Source organism: Adiantum capillus-veneris, chromosome 5 (genome assembly GCF_014529385.1).
Source record: "Adiantum capillus-veneris isolate H3 chromosome 5, ASM1452938v2, whole genome shotgun sequence".
In the NCBI taxonomy this organism is placed as follows: domain Eukaryota; kingdom Viridiplantae; phylum Streptophyta; class Polypodiopsida; order Polypodiales; family Pteridaceae; genus Adiantum; species Adiantum capillus-veneris.
The window spans coordinates 963367-976246 of NC_140935.1; the positions used below are offsets into that span (position 1 = coordinate 963367).

Genomic DNA, 12880 nt, shown 5'->3' on the forward strand with positions numbered 1-12880 from the left:
GCCTGTCGAATTTCACTCCAATCTGAGTTGGTGACTCTAGCCTCCTGCAGTGTTGCCCCGAGCCTCGATCTGAGCTCTGATACCAGTTGAAGGAGTACGAGCGGAAGTGTGACGCGAGAGAGAGTGCGAGAAGAAGAGCACGACAATATGGTGAACTCGCTCTACTGTAATGTGTAGAGTATAGTGAGTTCTTATTAGGTTTTAACAAAAGAATATGTGTACATACCTGGCGGCCCGCCCACTTACCTGGGCGACCACATTGGGCTTTATACCCCAACACAACGGGTCTCATGAGATTCTTGGATACGGGAAAGGCTAAACAACCGACCTTATCGCAAATGGAGACTCCCTCGGTAAGTCTGATGGATCCCCCATATGTTATTTTGCCAGGGGTCTCAATGCAATCTGAGCCCACAAGTGATAGCTTTACTTTTCCAAGTCTAGCTCATCTTTCCCTGGATGACACCACGGATACCATGCCTACCCCAATGATGGGCATGCCAAGAAACACACCATGGACTTCGTTTGTTAGTAAAGCACCACTACATGGTAGCTCAATGCCTGCAATAGTACCTACAAGTGCGTACCAATCGTATGCACCTATGGGTCCACATACTCATGTAGTCCCTACCCCTCCCATTGTTTCAACTACCTATGCTCCACAACCACAACACACAAGTCCTTATTTCCATGGGACTATACCGGCTAGCATTAGCATGTCACATCCGACGTCTACTATGCCTAGGGCCACCCATATGAACTATGGACCACCACATGGCATGACATCGTACCCAACGTGGAACCCAAGGGCTTCCTATGCACCAAGCCCAATGCCAATACCTACTCCACATGTAGTCTCTGGAGCGCCTTCACCCATGGTGCCTGCTCACTTAGGTGACTTGGCAACATTTGCTCAAGCTATTGGTCGATCTATTGCTGAGAATATGCGTAATACGCCTGATAGAGAGCCTAGAAGTAAGGCAGTACAAATAGCCAAGCTCACACAAAAATTTAGTGGAGACGGGGATGTGAGAAAGCATATCGAAGTGTTTGAACAAATATGCGATTCTCTAGGAGAACACAATGACCTACATAAGTGCAATGCTTTAAGCCTAACCTTAAGTGGAAAGGCTGGGGATTGGTATAGAACCCTAAGGGTGGAAGAAAAAACGATTTACCCTACTCTTAGGAGACTGTTCTTAAAAGAATACATATGAGAGGGAGTACTTTGGGGTGTAGCCTCTTAGCTCCAGAAAGCCCAACGAGAGGAAGGAGAGTCGGTGAGAGACTTTATAAGTCGCTTGAAGCATTTGAATTCTCGTTGTAATCCAAATGAGCGCTTCAACAATAACCAATTGCTTGATAGATTCATTAGGGGGATTACGACATGAGGATATCTACAATGGCCTAGTCATTAGAGGTATCACCACTTGGGAAGCAGTCACCACCAATGCGATCCAATTGGAGGATAATTTAATGATTCAAGGAGAAAGAGTGTCTGTTGAGTCTAAATCTATTAGCTCACAAGCATCGGGGCATCAGCCAATGACCCTAAAGCCTATTGCTAAGGAGCCAAAGATATCTGAGATGACTTTAACATATCTCACCAAGGCTATTCAAGAGAGTCTTAGAGACAATCGCGCTCCGCAAAACAATCATATGTATCCAAGAAGGGAGCAACAACAGTGCTCGGTATGCTACGGACCGCATAGTACCAATGAATGCCCTACTTTTAGAGTAAAATTCAATGGGAACTGCAATGCATGTGGGAGGTATGGTCATCAAGCTAAGGATTGCATAGTATTTAAGCGCGCGATGGCCAATAGACCAACCTTAGCATGGACAGACACACCTCGAGTGCCTGCATTGATGCCGGCCCCACCTCTTGAACAAACATCACAACACATGGTTCCTAGGGCCCAAAATGTTGTTCAAACAACACCTTTACCACCTCTAGTGCTAGGACCGCAACCACCACATCCGAGAATCACGTCTGTGAATCAAGTGGGTTGTGAGTCATTTGTTTCTTGTTTGGAAGGCTATGAGGAAGATATAGATCCTAATATTGCCTATGGGATGGATGTGCTTGAAGAAAGTCCACAATACTACATGGAGGACTATTGGGGACAAGTCAAACCTGTATATCAAGTAGCTGCTCTTGCAGCAAGAGGCCAAAATATCAACTACACTACTAAGAGACCACCTCTTCAATGCTATGAGTGTGGAGGTCCACATCGTGTAGCCGAGTGTCCTATTAGGCTACAAAAGAACGCCACACTAATGCGAACCAATCAAGTGAGCACGTCTACAATGCCGATACTCATGTGTAATCGATGTGGCATAGATCATTTGAACGCCCAATGTCCAAATAATCCAAATGCACCGAAGATCACACCATTAAACTTGATTGAAGTTATCGAGGAGCCATCGCCAAGTGCACCCGTGGTACCAGTAAACATACTCACACGATCGATGCTCCAAAAACAAAATTATATTCTTGAGGAAAGAGACACGGCATCAATTGCCCAATCTTAGAAAAAGAAGAAAACATGAAGAAAGAGATCGCAAAAAGCAGCGAAGTTAGACCCCAGTTCAAAGACCAACATAGGGACTGGTGACGACCCCGTATATATGAACGACGTTGAAGAATATTCTGATTCAGGTGAAACCATAGAGACCAAAACGACCATTAACATAGAAACCAACAAGGAAGATCTTCATGAGCCACAATGGCCAGGATCCAAAAAGAAGATAGGAACTTACCCAAACCCTAGAGAGGAGATTGAGCGAGTCAAGCAATTAAGGAGTTTGGTAGAAGATACCCAAAGGGATCTAGAACTAGCACCTAGGAAGATCTAGATTACAGACACCGTGTTCCCTACGCAACAACAACCTCACCAAGTCCATAGACCCTTGGACATACCTAGTGTCATCCAAGAAGAAAGTGACTTAAAGTCATGGGAAAGTGGGCGTACTCACTTCTTGATGGAAAGAATGTTTACAGAGGGACTACCTGATCCTATCAAAGAAATGGAGATCCCATCTTCCCCACGTCAAGGGACTCAAGGCCAAAAGGTGCCATTAAACATTGCCAAATTGATGGATTTCATGTCTTCAGAAGTTAGAACCACCATCATGTCCAAACTATATAAAGACCCCAAGCTAGTCTCAGCTCTTCGAGCCTTCCTCAATGGAGAAATAAAGTTTGGGCTACCACAATTTTGCACATATGGATGGAGCTGGGGAGATGCCAATAGAAGAGGAACACTTAGATCCACAACCCAACCTAGATGAGAACCTTGTTATAGAAATACATGTTAACAAGTTGGGACAATACTTTGAGGGTGATGAATCCAATGCGACTATACCAATCACTACTAAGGGATTAACTGTGAAGGGAATCCTTGATGGTGGTGCTGGGATTAGCACTGTGACTAAAAATTGCTGGCAAACTATGGGAAGACCTCACCTTGCGACCACCACCATAGTAGTGAAGATGGCCAATGGGTCTATTGTTAAACCTATTGGGATGCTAGAAGATCTCAAGATCAAGGTCTTTGGACATAAAATAAGAGTTACCTTCATTGTTATGGATTTCTCCAAGCACACTATGGCATCGGAGATGATCTTAGGACGTCCTTTCATGAGGGAAGCAAAAATGGTGCATGATTGGTCTAAAAACCATGTCTACTTGCAGTTCCAAGATTCTATCATTCGAGTGGATCTTGTGACGGGTCGAGCACATCCTCTAGGAAACAGGTTTATAATTGATCATAGATCTGACACCACAGTTCACTCGACCCCATTACAGTATTGTTACACATGTAAAGCCGACATTGATGTTGGGGAAGATTCTCCTTATATGGATGTACTACCTGGGATGACTGAGTCAGACAATGTGGATTGGGTCCACCTAGCAGCAACCATAAACACTTGGGGAAATAGGGGGACGACCTGGGTAACACCTGAGGGGGATGAAATGCCCGTACCCTTAAATATGCTACAAGCAATGCATACAGCCTCTGCCAAGACTCATCCTAATATAACGAAGAAAACATACAAGTGGGTCCCTAAAGCTTCTTTAGCGACCATAGTTAGTGCTAAAAAATAGAAGCCTTGTAAGAAACGTTCCACTCGCTCCAAGAAATGTAAGAAAATGTGGCGCTAGATTCCTAAACGCCTATTGGAAGCCCAAGGCTACTATCAAGGAAATGATCAAATTTGGGTGCCCAAACGTAGATTGTGTTCTTACCTATCACCTGACCCATGTGAGCCCAATCCCGTAGCTCCAAAACGAATCGACAATCGCGGAAAGAAAAAAATCACAGAATGCTATACACCCGCTCCAGAGCTAGTTTGGGTACCGAAGAAAGAACGATTTGTTCCACCTAGCTCAAGAAGAGGGGAGTCCCATGAAGCTTCTAGCTCCTCATGTAATGCATCCATAGAGGTAAAAGCTTCTCCACAGCCTCCACCTACAATAGTGGACCTCCATAAATCTACAAAGGAATCCACACCTCCTAGTGTTCAAGAATCACCTGAGGAACCACTTCAAGTTCGATCCTGGGAGAGTACCTTACCACCCTTGCAACTCGATGAGGCACCTAAGGTAAGAGAAAACTACTGGAAAAAATCCTCACCGAGTACCAACTGGAACAATTGGTTTCAAAGGGTAACGAGCTCATTTCAAACGGTATGATCTACCCAAGGAAGGGGGGAGTGTTTGCTGACAGTCATCATTCACTCACTTCCCTCTCAACCTTCCTCCCTGACCTCTCAATCTCCCAATATTAGGGAATGTATATATAAAGCCTTATACTCACAAAAAACAAAAAAAATAAAGAGCAAGAGCAATTAGCAAACGAGTATGCACAATAAAAGTCAAAACATTGACCAGACCTACACATTCACATTCGGTACACTGAAACAGAAACCTGTCATTAAACACCTTTGATCCTCATCACTCAAGTGATGGAGGGTAGGTAGAATTAGTACAATAAGAGTGTTTCTGTTTTAGAGTTGAGTGATTAGCAAAGTTCCTTTTTCCCACTGATGTGCCTCCTAGAGGTATTCTTTGTGTTTCCTAGTGTGTACAGGAGCGTGTTGCTGTTGTTAGGATTTGGACCTTCATGGAATCTTTATCTCGACTCACTCTTCAAATCAAGCGCGACCATCAACACAAACAGGTGTTTCTTGTCCATTCGCATTGCCCCTTATCTTTTTTTCATCTATGATTGTCTGCTTTGATTGTGATTGGTAGCATAATATTCAACGCATTTGCTTAGTACCAAACATTAAATTCAATGTAATTTTTGTCATAATCACTTGTCTAGGTTTAAAAATCAAGCAGTCTGACTAAGCTAGTTTGACCAAGCTAGGTGTTAGAGATCTTCTCTTAATACCATGCGAAATGCCTTCCTAATAATTAATTGTTACTTAGGTTCTTAATCCGATTTAGGCAGCATTGTGTGAAATGTACTAGGGCTTTCTAGTGGGCTTGACCCTATTGACCTTTAACTTAAGTATTATAAAGGGAGTTTACTAGTGTGATGAGCCTGGGGAGGTGTAACAGTGTTATATGACCCCCCAAAGTTACAAAATTAAAATGCTGAAAATGAACAAACAAAAAATCAAAGTGCCACAATGTAAAATCTTAAGCTGGAAGAGAAATCTCAGCTTGATTGGGTACTTCACTCACATGTATCGCCTATGGTACTAGAGCCCTAGAGGTTCCCAGTGTGGGCGCTTTTCCTTGAAAAGCAAAAAACCCAAGGCATACAAAATAAGCACACACATCAAAATTGAATCATTGTGAAAAGACTTTGGGGGGTCAAAGAAAAGGTAATTAGTCAGGCGATGATTTCATGAGAAATTCCTTTTATCGTAGCTTAACTACAAGGTCTTCTAGGTATAGCCTCTAGTCAGCCCTCGAACATGAAATACTTGGATCTCGCGATTAAACAACTTAATTGACCAGAGAAAATTAAGAAGCTTACCCATGGTATTAATAGTCGATCTCTAGTGCCTTTCGACCGTTAAATTAGCGATCCCATACTTGTTTAATTTTTTACCTTTACATCTGTTTATGCATTTGATTATATTGCAATTTAATGTTTATTACTGGCAAATGGTTTAAAATTCTGTTACCAATCACATTGTCTGCCTACAACTACATATGCTTTTTTATTCTATATGAGAATGCAATTACCGTGCCAATGTTGTTTGATTTTGCAGTGACTGAAGAAGGCTAAGGACATTCATCTCAAATGCTCTTCCACCTCAACGAACGAGCTTCAACTCAATAGCTTCCGAGGACGGAATCTACATCAGGAAGGGGGGCATGTTAACCCTCACGGATCACGGACACCCTATCACCTACGACGGATGTTCTAACCTACGGCGGACATTGTATTATTTATTTGATAGAGTCAGGTACCAGGCTTGTCGGTCCAATAGGAAAAAGGTAAGAATGATCGCCGATGAGAGGCGCACTCTAACTGGAACATTCAAGGGATTAGTTGGCTAAGCATGGGCGCCCAAGTGTGAATGGGGCGAGCTCATATAAAAGTCAACTAAACCTAAAATTCACTCATTCTCTCATTTGTGCAATAGAAGAGTGCTCTTGCTCCATCTCCATCTTCTTCTTCTTCATCTCCTTGTGTGTGTGTGTGTGTATGTGTGAGAGAGTGCGATCGAGCATTGCGACGACGGCACGGCGGCGGCGAAGCGGTTGAGCACGGCGAAGCGGCGGCTCCTTCTTCTTCACGGCGAGGAATCCTCCACGAAGCAAGCGTAGAGCGGTGAGTGACACACCATCGCATTCTTTGAGCTTAATAGTTTAGGCTTGTTGTGTGCTTGGAGCCATTTTGTGGCTCGCACACGGTGTATCGGCAAGTTCCTTGCATTGACACGTGCGACATACGTGCACAAGGACAATGACTCATGAGAGACGGCGTTCTCGTTCGTGTCGACACTTGAGATGTTGGCATTGTGGTCACACAGGGCACATTAGACGGCGATGCTTTCGTCGTATGAGATAGCACAGGAGACAGGCTAGTCTCAAGGATGCGGTAGATGCTATAGGCTCCGTTGACTTGACAGTTTCAGGATCAGATACAGTGTCTGAGTACCCTAGTGGCGGTGAGGTCACATTTGCTTTCTGTATTACTCCTAATTTTTTGACGTCTGAGGATAGTGCACTTCTTTTGCAGTGGGTGTTAGACAGGGACACTACTTTTCATGTCACTCCGTATTGTGACTGGTTCAGTAGCTATTCTAGCAGAGTGCATGGTAGTGTGCGATTGGCAGATGGGTCACTGCATGAGATTGTTGGTTTAAGAGATGTGAGACTATCATTACAGAGCAGTGCATCGTACGTGCTCAGAGATGTGCGTCATGTGCCAGATTTGACGATGAGTTTGATCTCCGTTGGTCAGCTCAGGGATAGTGGATGTCGGGTATCGCTGCTTGAGCGATCTTTTGCGTTGCATTTGGGTTCGCTAGTGATTACGAGAGGTGCTATAGTTGGTACATGGTACCCATTGCACGTAGTACTGGTGTGAGATGGTCGAGTCTCAATCTTGTTACAGCCATGCAGAGAGCGAGAGACCCGGACAGTCTCTTTTGCTCATGGGTTGCAGGGTGCTTTGCATGGAGTGCAGAGTAGTGAGCTCGTTGTGCACACAGTTGGGGCATGACTTGAGCAGTCACACAGAGAGGTGACAGAGTCAGACATGCATGCTTTGCTAGTGACTGAGCAAAGCAGAGAGTCAGTTGTGCGAGATACTTCTATGCAGGATAGACAGGTAGAGCGGTCTTGCTCTAGTGAGTCACGACAGGAGGAAGTTGTGTAAGAGTCTATGCATAAGGAGTTAGGGCATGAGAGCTCTAGTGAGTCACAGCAGATTGACTGGTCATGTTTGTAGTGGATGATTGCAGAGGAGGCTGAGACGTCAGCGATTATGCAATCATTCCTTTCTATGCTCGACAGTGAGCATGGGGATATAGTTGTGCAGGATATGTCTTCTAGCAGACACCTAGAGTAGCTGGTTTGCTCTGAGGTTGCACGACAGGTTGATGCGTCTTTTGCGGACAGTCAGGAGATGCATGTGGCTGACACGCCTTGTCAGTTGGAGATGCCTATTGCCAGGGATATATATGTTGATGCATGCTCCGTAGAGCTAGCAGGGCCCGCTAGCATTGCATCGGCATTCGGTGGTCTCATGTATGAGATGCTGATCTTGAGACCGGATATTGCAGCTGTAGTTGGAGCATTTATAGTTGTGGTTGTCAGTCGTTTGTTGACTGATGATGGCATAGTGCACGAGGGAGATATGCAGGTATTGCGTACATACTTGCAGTACGTGTGCGGTACGTCTGGTGGTGTATGGACTTACACGGGAGCAGGACAGCCGGATGCACACGATCACAGCCAGCCAGTGGGCATCGGTTGAGAGCGATTTTCTCTCACCTTTTGTAGTCTTTAGACTAGCTTCTCTTGCTTAAAGGCACAATCGCCTTTAAGTGGGAGGTTGTTGGGGTATAGGCGCCTGTCCCTTGCCGACCGCCCAGAGTCTGGGCGCCCACTGACTTGTATACCTTATACATAGCATAAGTGTATAGGGGGCTGCTCACTCTTTGAGTCTCCCCACCCATATATGTGTGTCGTGTGTCTCCTTCTCTCTCTCACTCTCCGTCTGTGGTGCTCTCCGATCCCCTTCAGTCAAAATGACTGCCAAAATCGCCTGAAAAGTGTTGTGTCTATAAGTGTCTGAAAACCTGGAAAAATTGGTGTAGGTGGGCTCGAAAAACCCCCTCTGTACCTATGTGTCGCTGTAGAATGGGAATGCGGGTGCTAATTTTTGTCGCTGGACTGAAATGTGCTCGATGGGGGTGCCGGGCGTCACTCCTTTATGACAAAAGTACCTCACCCGTGCATGCCAAGAGTAAATTGCCGACGAAATCCGATGTTGATGCCACCTTCCGCCGCAAGACGAGAGTCTCCAGTGCCGATCACGAGCTACCGAGTGTGTGTGTGGGAGCACACGTGTGTCGGTGTCCGAGAGTGGTCGAGGGCTATGTCGGGTTCTTATTGCAACATGAAGCGTGTGAGTGTGTACGTGAGCAAACTCACAATCTCGTTATCAATTGCATGCTATCTCTTTCTTGGCTTTGATATGTGTGACGACTGCCTGCACACACTAAGTGTGTAAAGTCAGTTTAGAAAAAAAAAAACGAGTTCTTTTGCCAAAGAGCTGTCTGCACGGTCGATTGTGTGGAAGGAATGGCTATGGAGAAGGAGGTTATGTGTGTATGTGGATAATGTGCAAGTGCTGCCTTGAGATGCCCTTTTGGATGGCCTTGCAAGCTTGATTGCTACTCAACTCCTGTTCGTCTTCTCAGCATTGGGCCAATTTTCAACTCCTCAAGTTGCTATGTTTCCTTGCTCGACTCTACCTTGCAAAACGCCTCGTGTGTGTGTGTGCAGTTTATTTTTGATTAGGACTACTGCTTGCTTAAATTTTTTGATGCTAAGGTTTTGAGTGCTTCGGTCTCTCTCACCCACCAGTCCCTGCTCTCGATTTGATTTCTTGCAAGCTCATGTTCACCTATCGATTCTCGACTGCTCCTACTCTGCTACTACCTCGCTGCAGCCTGGCAATCGTTTATCGACGTGCTGCTTGATTTCCCTTGCTTGCAATTTGGTTCCTATTGCAACTCGTGTGCTCGACTTCCAAGCTTCGATTCGGTTCTGCAACTCCCAAGCTTGCTTTGCCCTAGTTTATTTGCCTTGCCCGCGAGCTTGTGAGCTACAAAACGAGCTTGCCCTTCTCAAGCTCACTTCAGCCCGCGGATCTTGACATATCCTTCTATGCAGAAAACTATTCAAGCTCTCAAGATTCCTTCCTGCTCGGGCTTGCTGCACACGCAAGGTAGCCGGGGCGTCGACGAGCTCTTTGAGCTTTGATACCACTTGTGGGAGCGGATGCGAAGTGTGCAAGAGAGGGAAGGAGAAGGAGAGACATGCATTCTTGGTGGAGCTTAGTGAGCCAATGGGATCACACTCCTTATTGACATTATAACCAAAGAATATAAGTGGACGGGCGCCTTGCCAAAACTAGCCACGGGGCCTGAAACCTAACAACATCAAGGGATTCATGCAAAGATACATATATCAAGTGTCCTCCTTGGCTAGGCGGTCGAACACACCTACGGGACACACACACCACACCTCCCCCCTTAGGGAGAAAAAGGATGAACATCTTTTTTAGTTTTTGGACCAGGTTCGACATGAGTAAATGGAAATCATCAAGTTCAATGCCTTACACGAGGGGAGTAAAGTCACAATGGCTTAGTGGCTAGGTTCATAGAGGATTCGACTCAACAAAGGAAACATCCCAACATAGGCATTGCATGAGATCGCTATCCCAATGCAATTGGCTAGAAGAGGCATGACATATTGATGGCTACACCATGATGACATCAACTCGATGTTTTTTGCAACGTACATCCCTCCCAAAAGGGGCTTGGTGTGAGATGAATGATGATTTATTTAGCAAAAACTACTTTTGCAAAAAAGGCTAATGCTAAAAAGACTATTGCTAAACACATAAATGAAAAATTCAATTTCTTGGCTAATAAATGGCAACGAGGCTTTGAAAATGGAAAGACCAAGCACCTCACAACACAAAGATGCAGTGAATCCTACTTCCAACAAATCCAGGGAGTGAGAGAGGGCTTGGAGTGTGAGCATGAAACTTCTCGTATGAAATAACTGCATGTAAAAATATATGAAGGGCTTCTTGTTGATGGCATAGGTGCAAATGTGGTGTCATTGTATTGGCAAGGCAAGAAGAAGTTGAGTAAGCAATATCAACAACTAGATACCCAAGAACCAAAGATAAAGGAATGTGCCCGTTGTGGGCATCGAATGACTGAATATGGCTCTTTCAATCAACCATCTTGTGTAATTATGTGTGTGATAGATAAACATAGCATTGCCAGAGCAATAAACACCAATTTTGAGTATTTTTGGTGTTGGAAAGCTAATCCCATCAAGCTTGCTTTATGAATACTGAAGAGCTTCCATAGCTTCCTCATCTACTCTAAGGAGTTGCCTATCAATAGGAAAGGCCAGGCAACACTCTTGTTTTCTCACTTGTGGCACATACATAACTTGCTTGGTGCTTGCATGGAGTAGCTACATCACTTCATTTTGCATTGGCAAGCTTTCATTAAGCATTTGATGGTACGAGCATTGCACAAACAAGAAAGGGTAAGCGTAGAGTTCTAAGTATATTGGCCTAAGGGTAGGTTTGGTTGAGCTAGCAATCTAATTGGCATGCATCTCTGAAGACCATCAATGTAGTGGTATGTGTACATAATTTCTATGCTATAAGTTAGGGTTAACTTTCAAGATCATCAGACTGACAATTTAGTTGGTTAGTGCGATGCTATAATATCGTGGCCGCACACGGTTGAACATATCGCACATCCAATGACGTGATGCCTTATGGCTTGATACTTTGAACATCTCCTGCTTTGTGAGTGGCCAACTTTTTAAGCCCGCAGTATCATCTTCAATGAGAGAGAGAGAGAGAGAGAGAGAGAGAGAGAGAGAGAGAGAGAGGACAACAAGCTAAGAGAATTCAAAAGAGCACATATCTTGCTATTTCAATGCAACGTTTGCATAGTCACTACCTTTTTGTTGAAAGCCAATGCCAAAAATGTCGTTCCGAACCGAGATCGAGTTGTTCATGCTTACCTTTGCACATCCTGATTCCACTTGCAGGAGAAGAAGTTTTAACGTTGTAGGAACAACCCGTAAAGACCTCCCGAATGAGTTTTGAACTCGATGCATGTTCCAAAGGCTATTCCAGTAGGCAAATTAGTTTTGAAGGAACCATTAAACTTTCTACTCTTCATATTTCTCAGAGCCGTCCATGAAATGGCGGCAGCGAGGGCCGCCATTGGCAAGGCCCTCCCGCGGGGCAGAGCTCTGGTGGTGAACAGCAGAGTTTTCTCAAGCCGAAAAGGATCGTCGGATGATTTTGACGTAGAGGCATTTCTGTCGGATGTACCCCCTCGCCAGAGCAAGAATGCTGCAAGCTCAGAAGCGGGCAAAGGGGGCCCCTCGATGTGGGAGTCTCTTATGAAGCAACCCCCCAAGACGTCTACTTCCTCTAAATGGGATTTTCTGAAAGACCTCGACGCTGCGCACGTGCAACGCTCGCGCTCTCCCTCTTCATTCCGCAATTTGGCAGAAAGTGGGATTGATTTTTTGGCCGAAGACTTCCAGCGGTTTCCCCCTTCGCGGAAGGAGCCAGCATCAGCATCAGAGCAACCAGAGCTGGGAGAACAGGCCCTTTTGCATGCTGCCTCTTTCAAGCTAATTAAAGACACTTTGTCAAAGGCCCCCAGTGATACTGATAAGAAGGCTCTCGGTGACACACTGGGCTTTGACTCTTCCGCCTTCTTCAGCTCAACTGGACCTTTTCCAAAGGAAGCAGACTCTCGCACCCTTGCTGAAGTGGAGCAGGGAAGTTTCTTTACCACCAAGGATGAATCTTCACTGAACTTCAAAGCCTACACATATGAAGAGCTTGGCCAGAAACTACGTAGTGTACGTCCACCTGAAGAACAGATACTTTCCAGTGCAACTGGATTGTCGTTTGGTGAGCTGCGCACTCGGATTCAGAAGATTGAGCAAGACGAGCGTGAGGGACCAAAACATGAGTTTCTGGAGATTAAGGAGAGCTTAAATCATCTGAAAGTTTTCAGGAAAGATCCAACAAGCCAGCTATCGTGTAAGCTTCATAAATTTTTTAATCAATTGCGCTAGAAGTGTGGGAGATCCAATTTGCTTCGTCTGTTAATGTCA

General features: G+C 45.0%; 1 protein-coding gene across 1 annotated transcript in view; it reads left to right on the forward strand.

Moving 5' to 3' along the window:
• The first annotated feature begins 11896 nt into the window (after nt 1–11896).
• Nucleotides 11897–12880, forward strand: part of LOC147456769 (uncharacterized) — a 63967-nt gene continuing 62983 nt past the window's right edge. Inside the window, exon 1 of the mRNA XM_086511908.1 lies at nt 11897–12806. Coding sequence (XP_086368034.1) covers nt 11948–12806 — 859 coding nt within the window. The 5' untranslated portion in view covers nt 11897–11947. The remainder of the gene's footprint in view (nt 12807–12880) is intronic.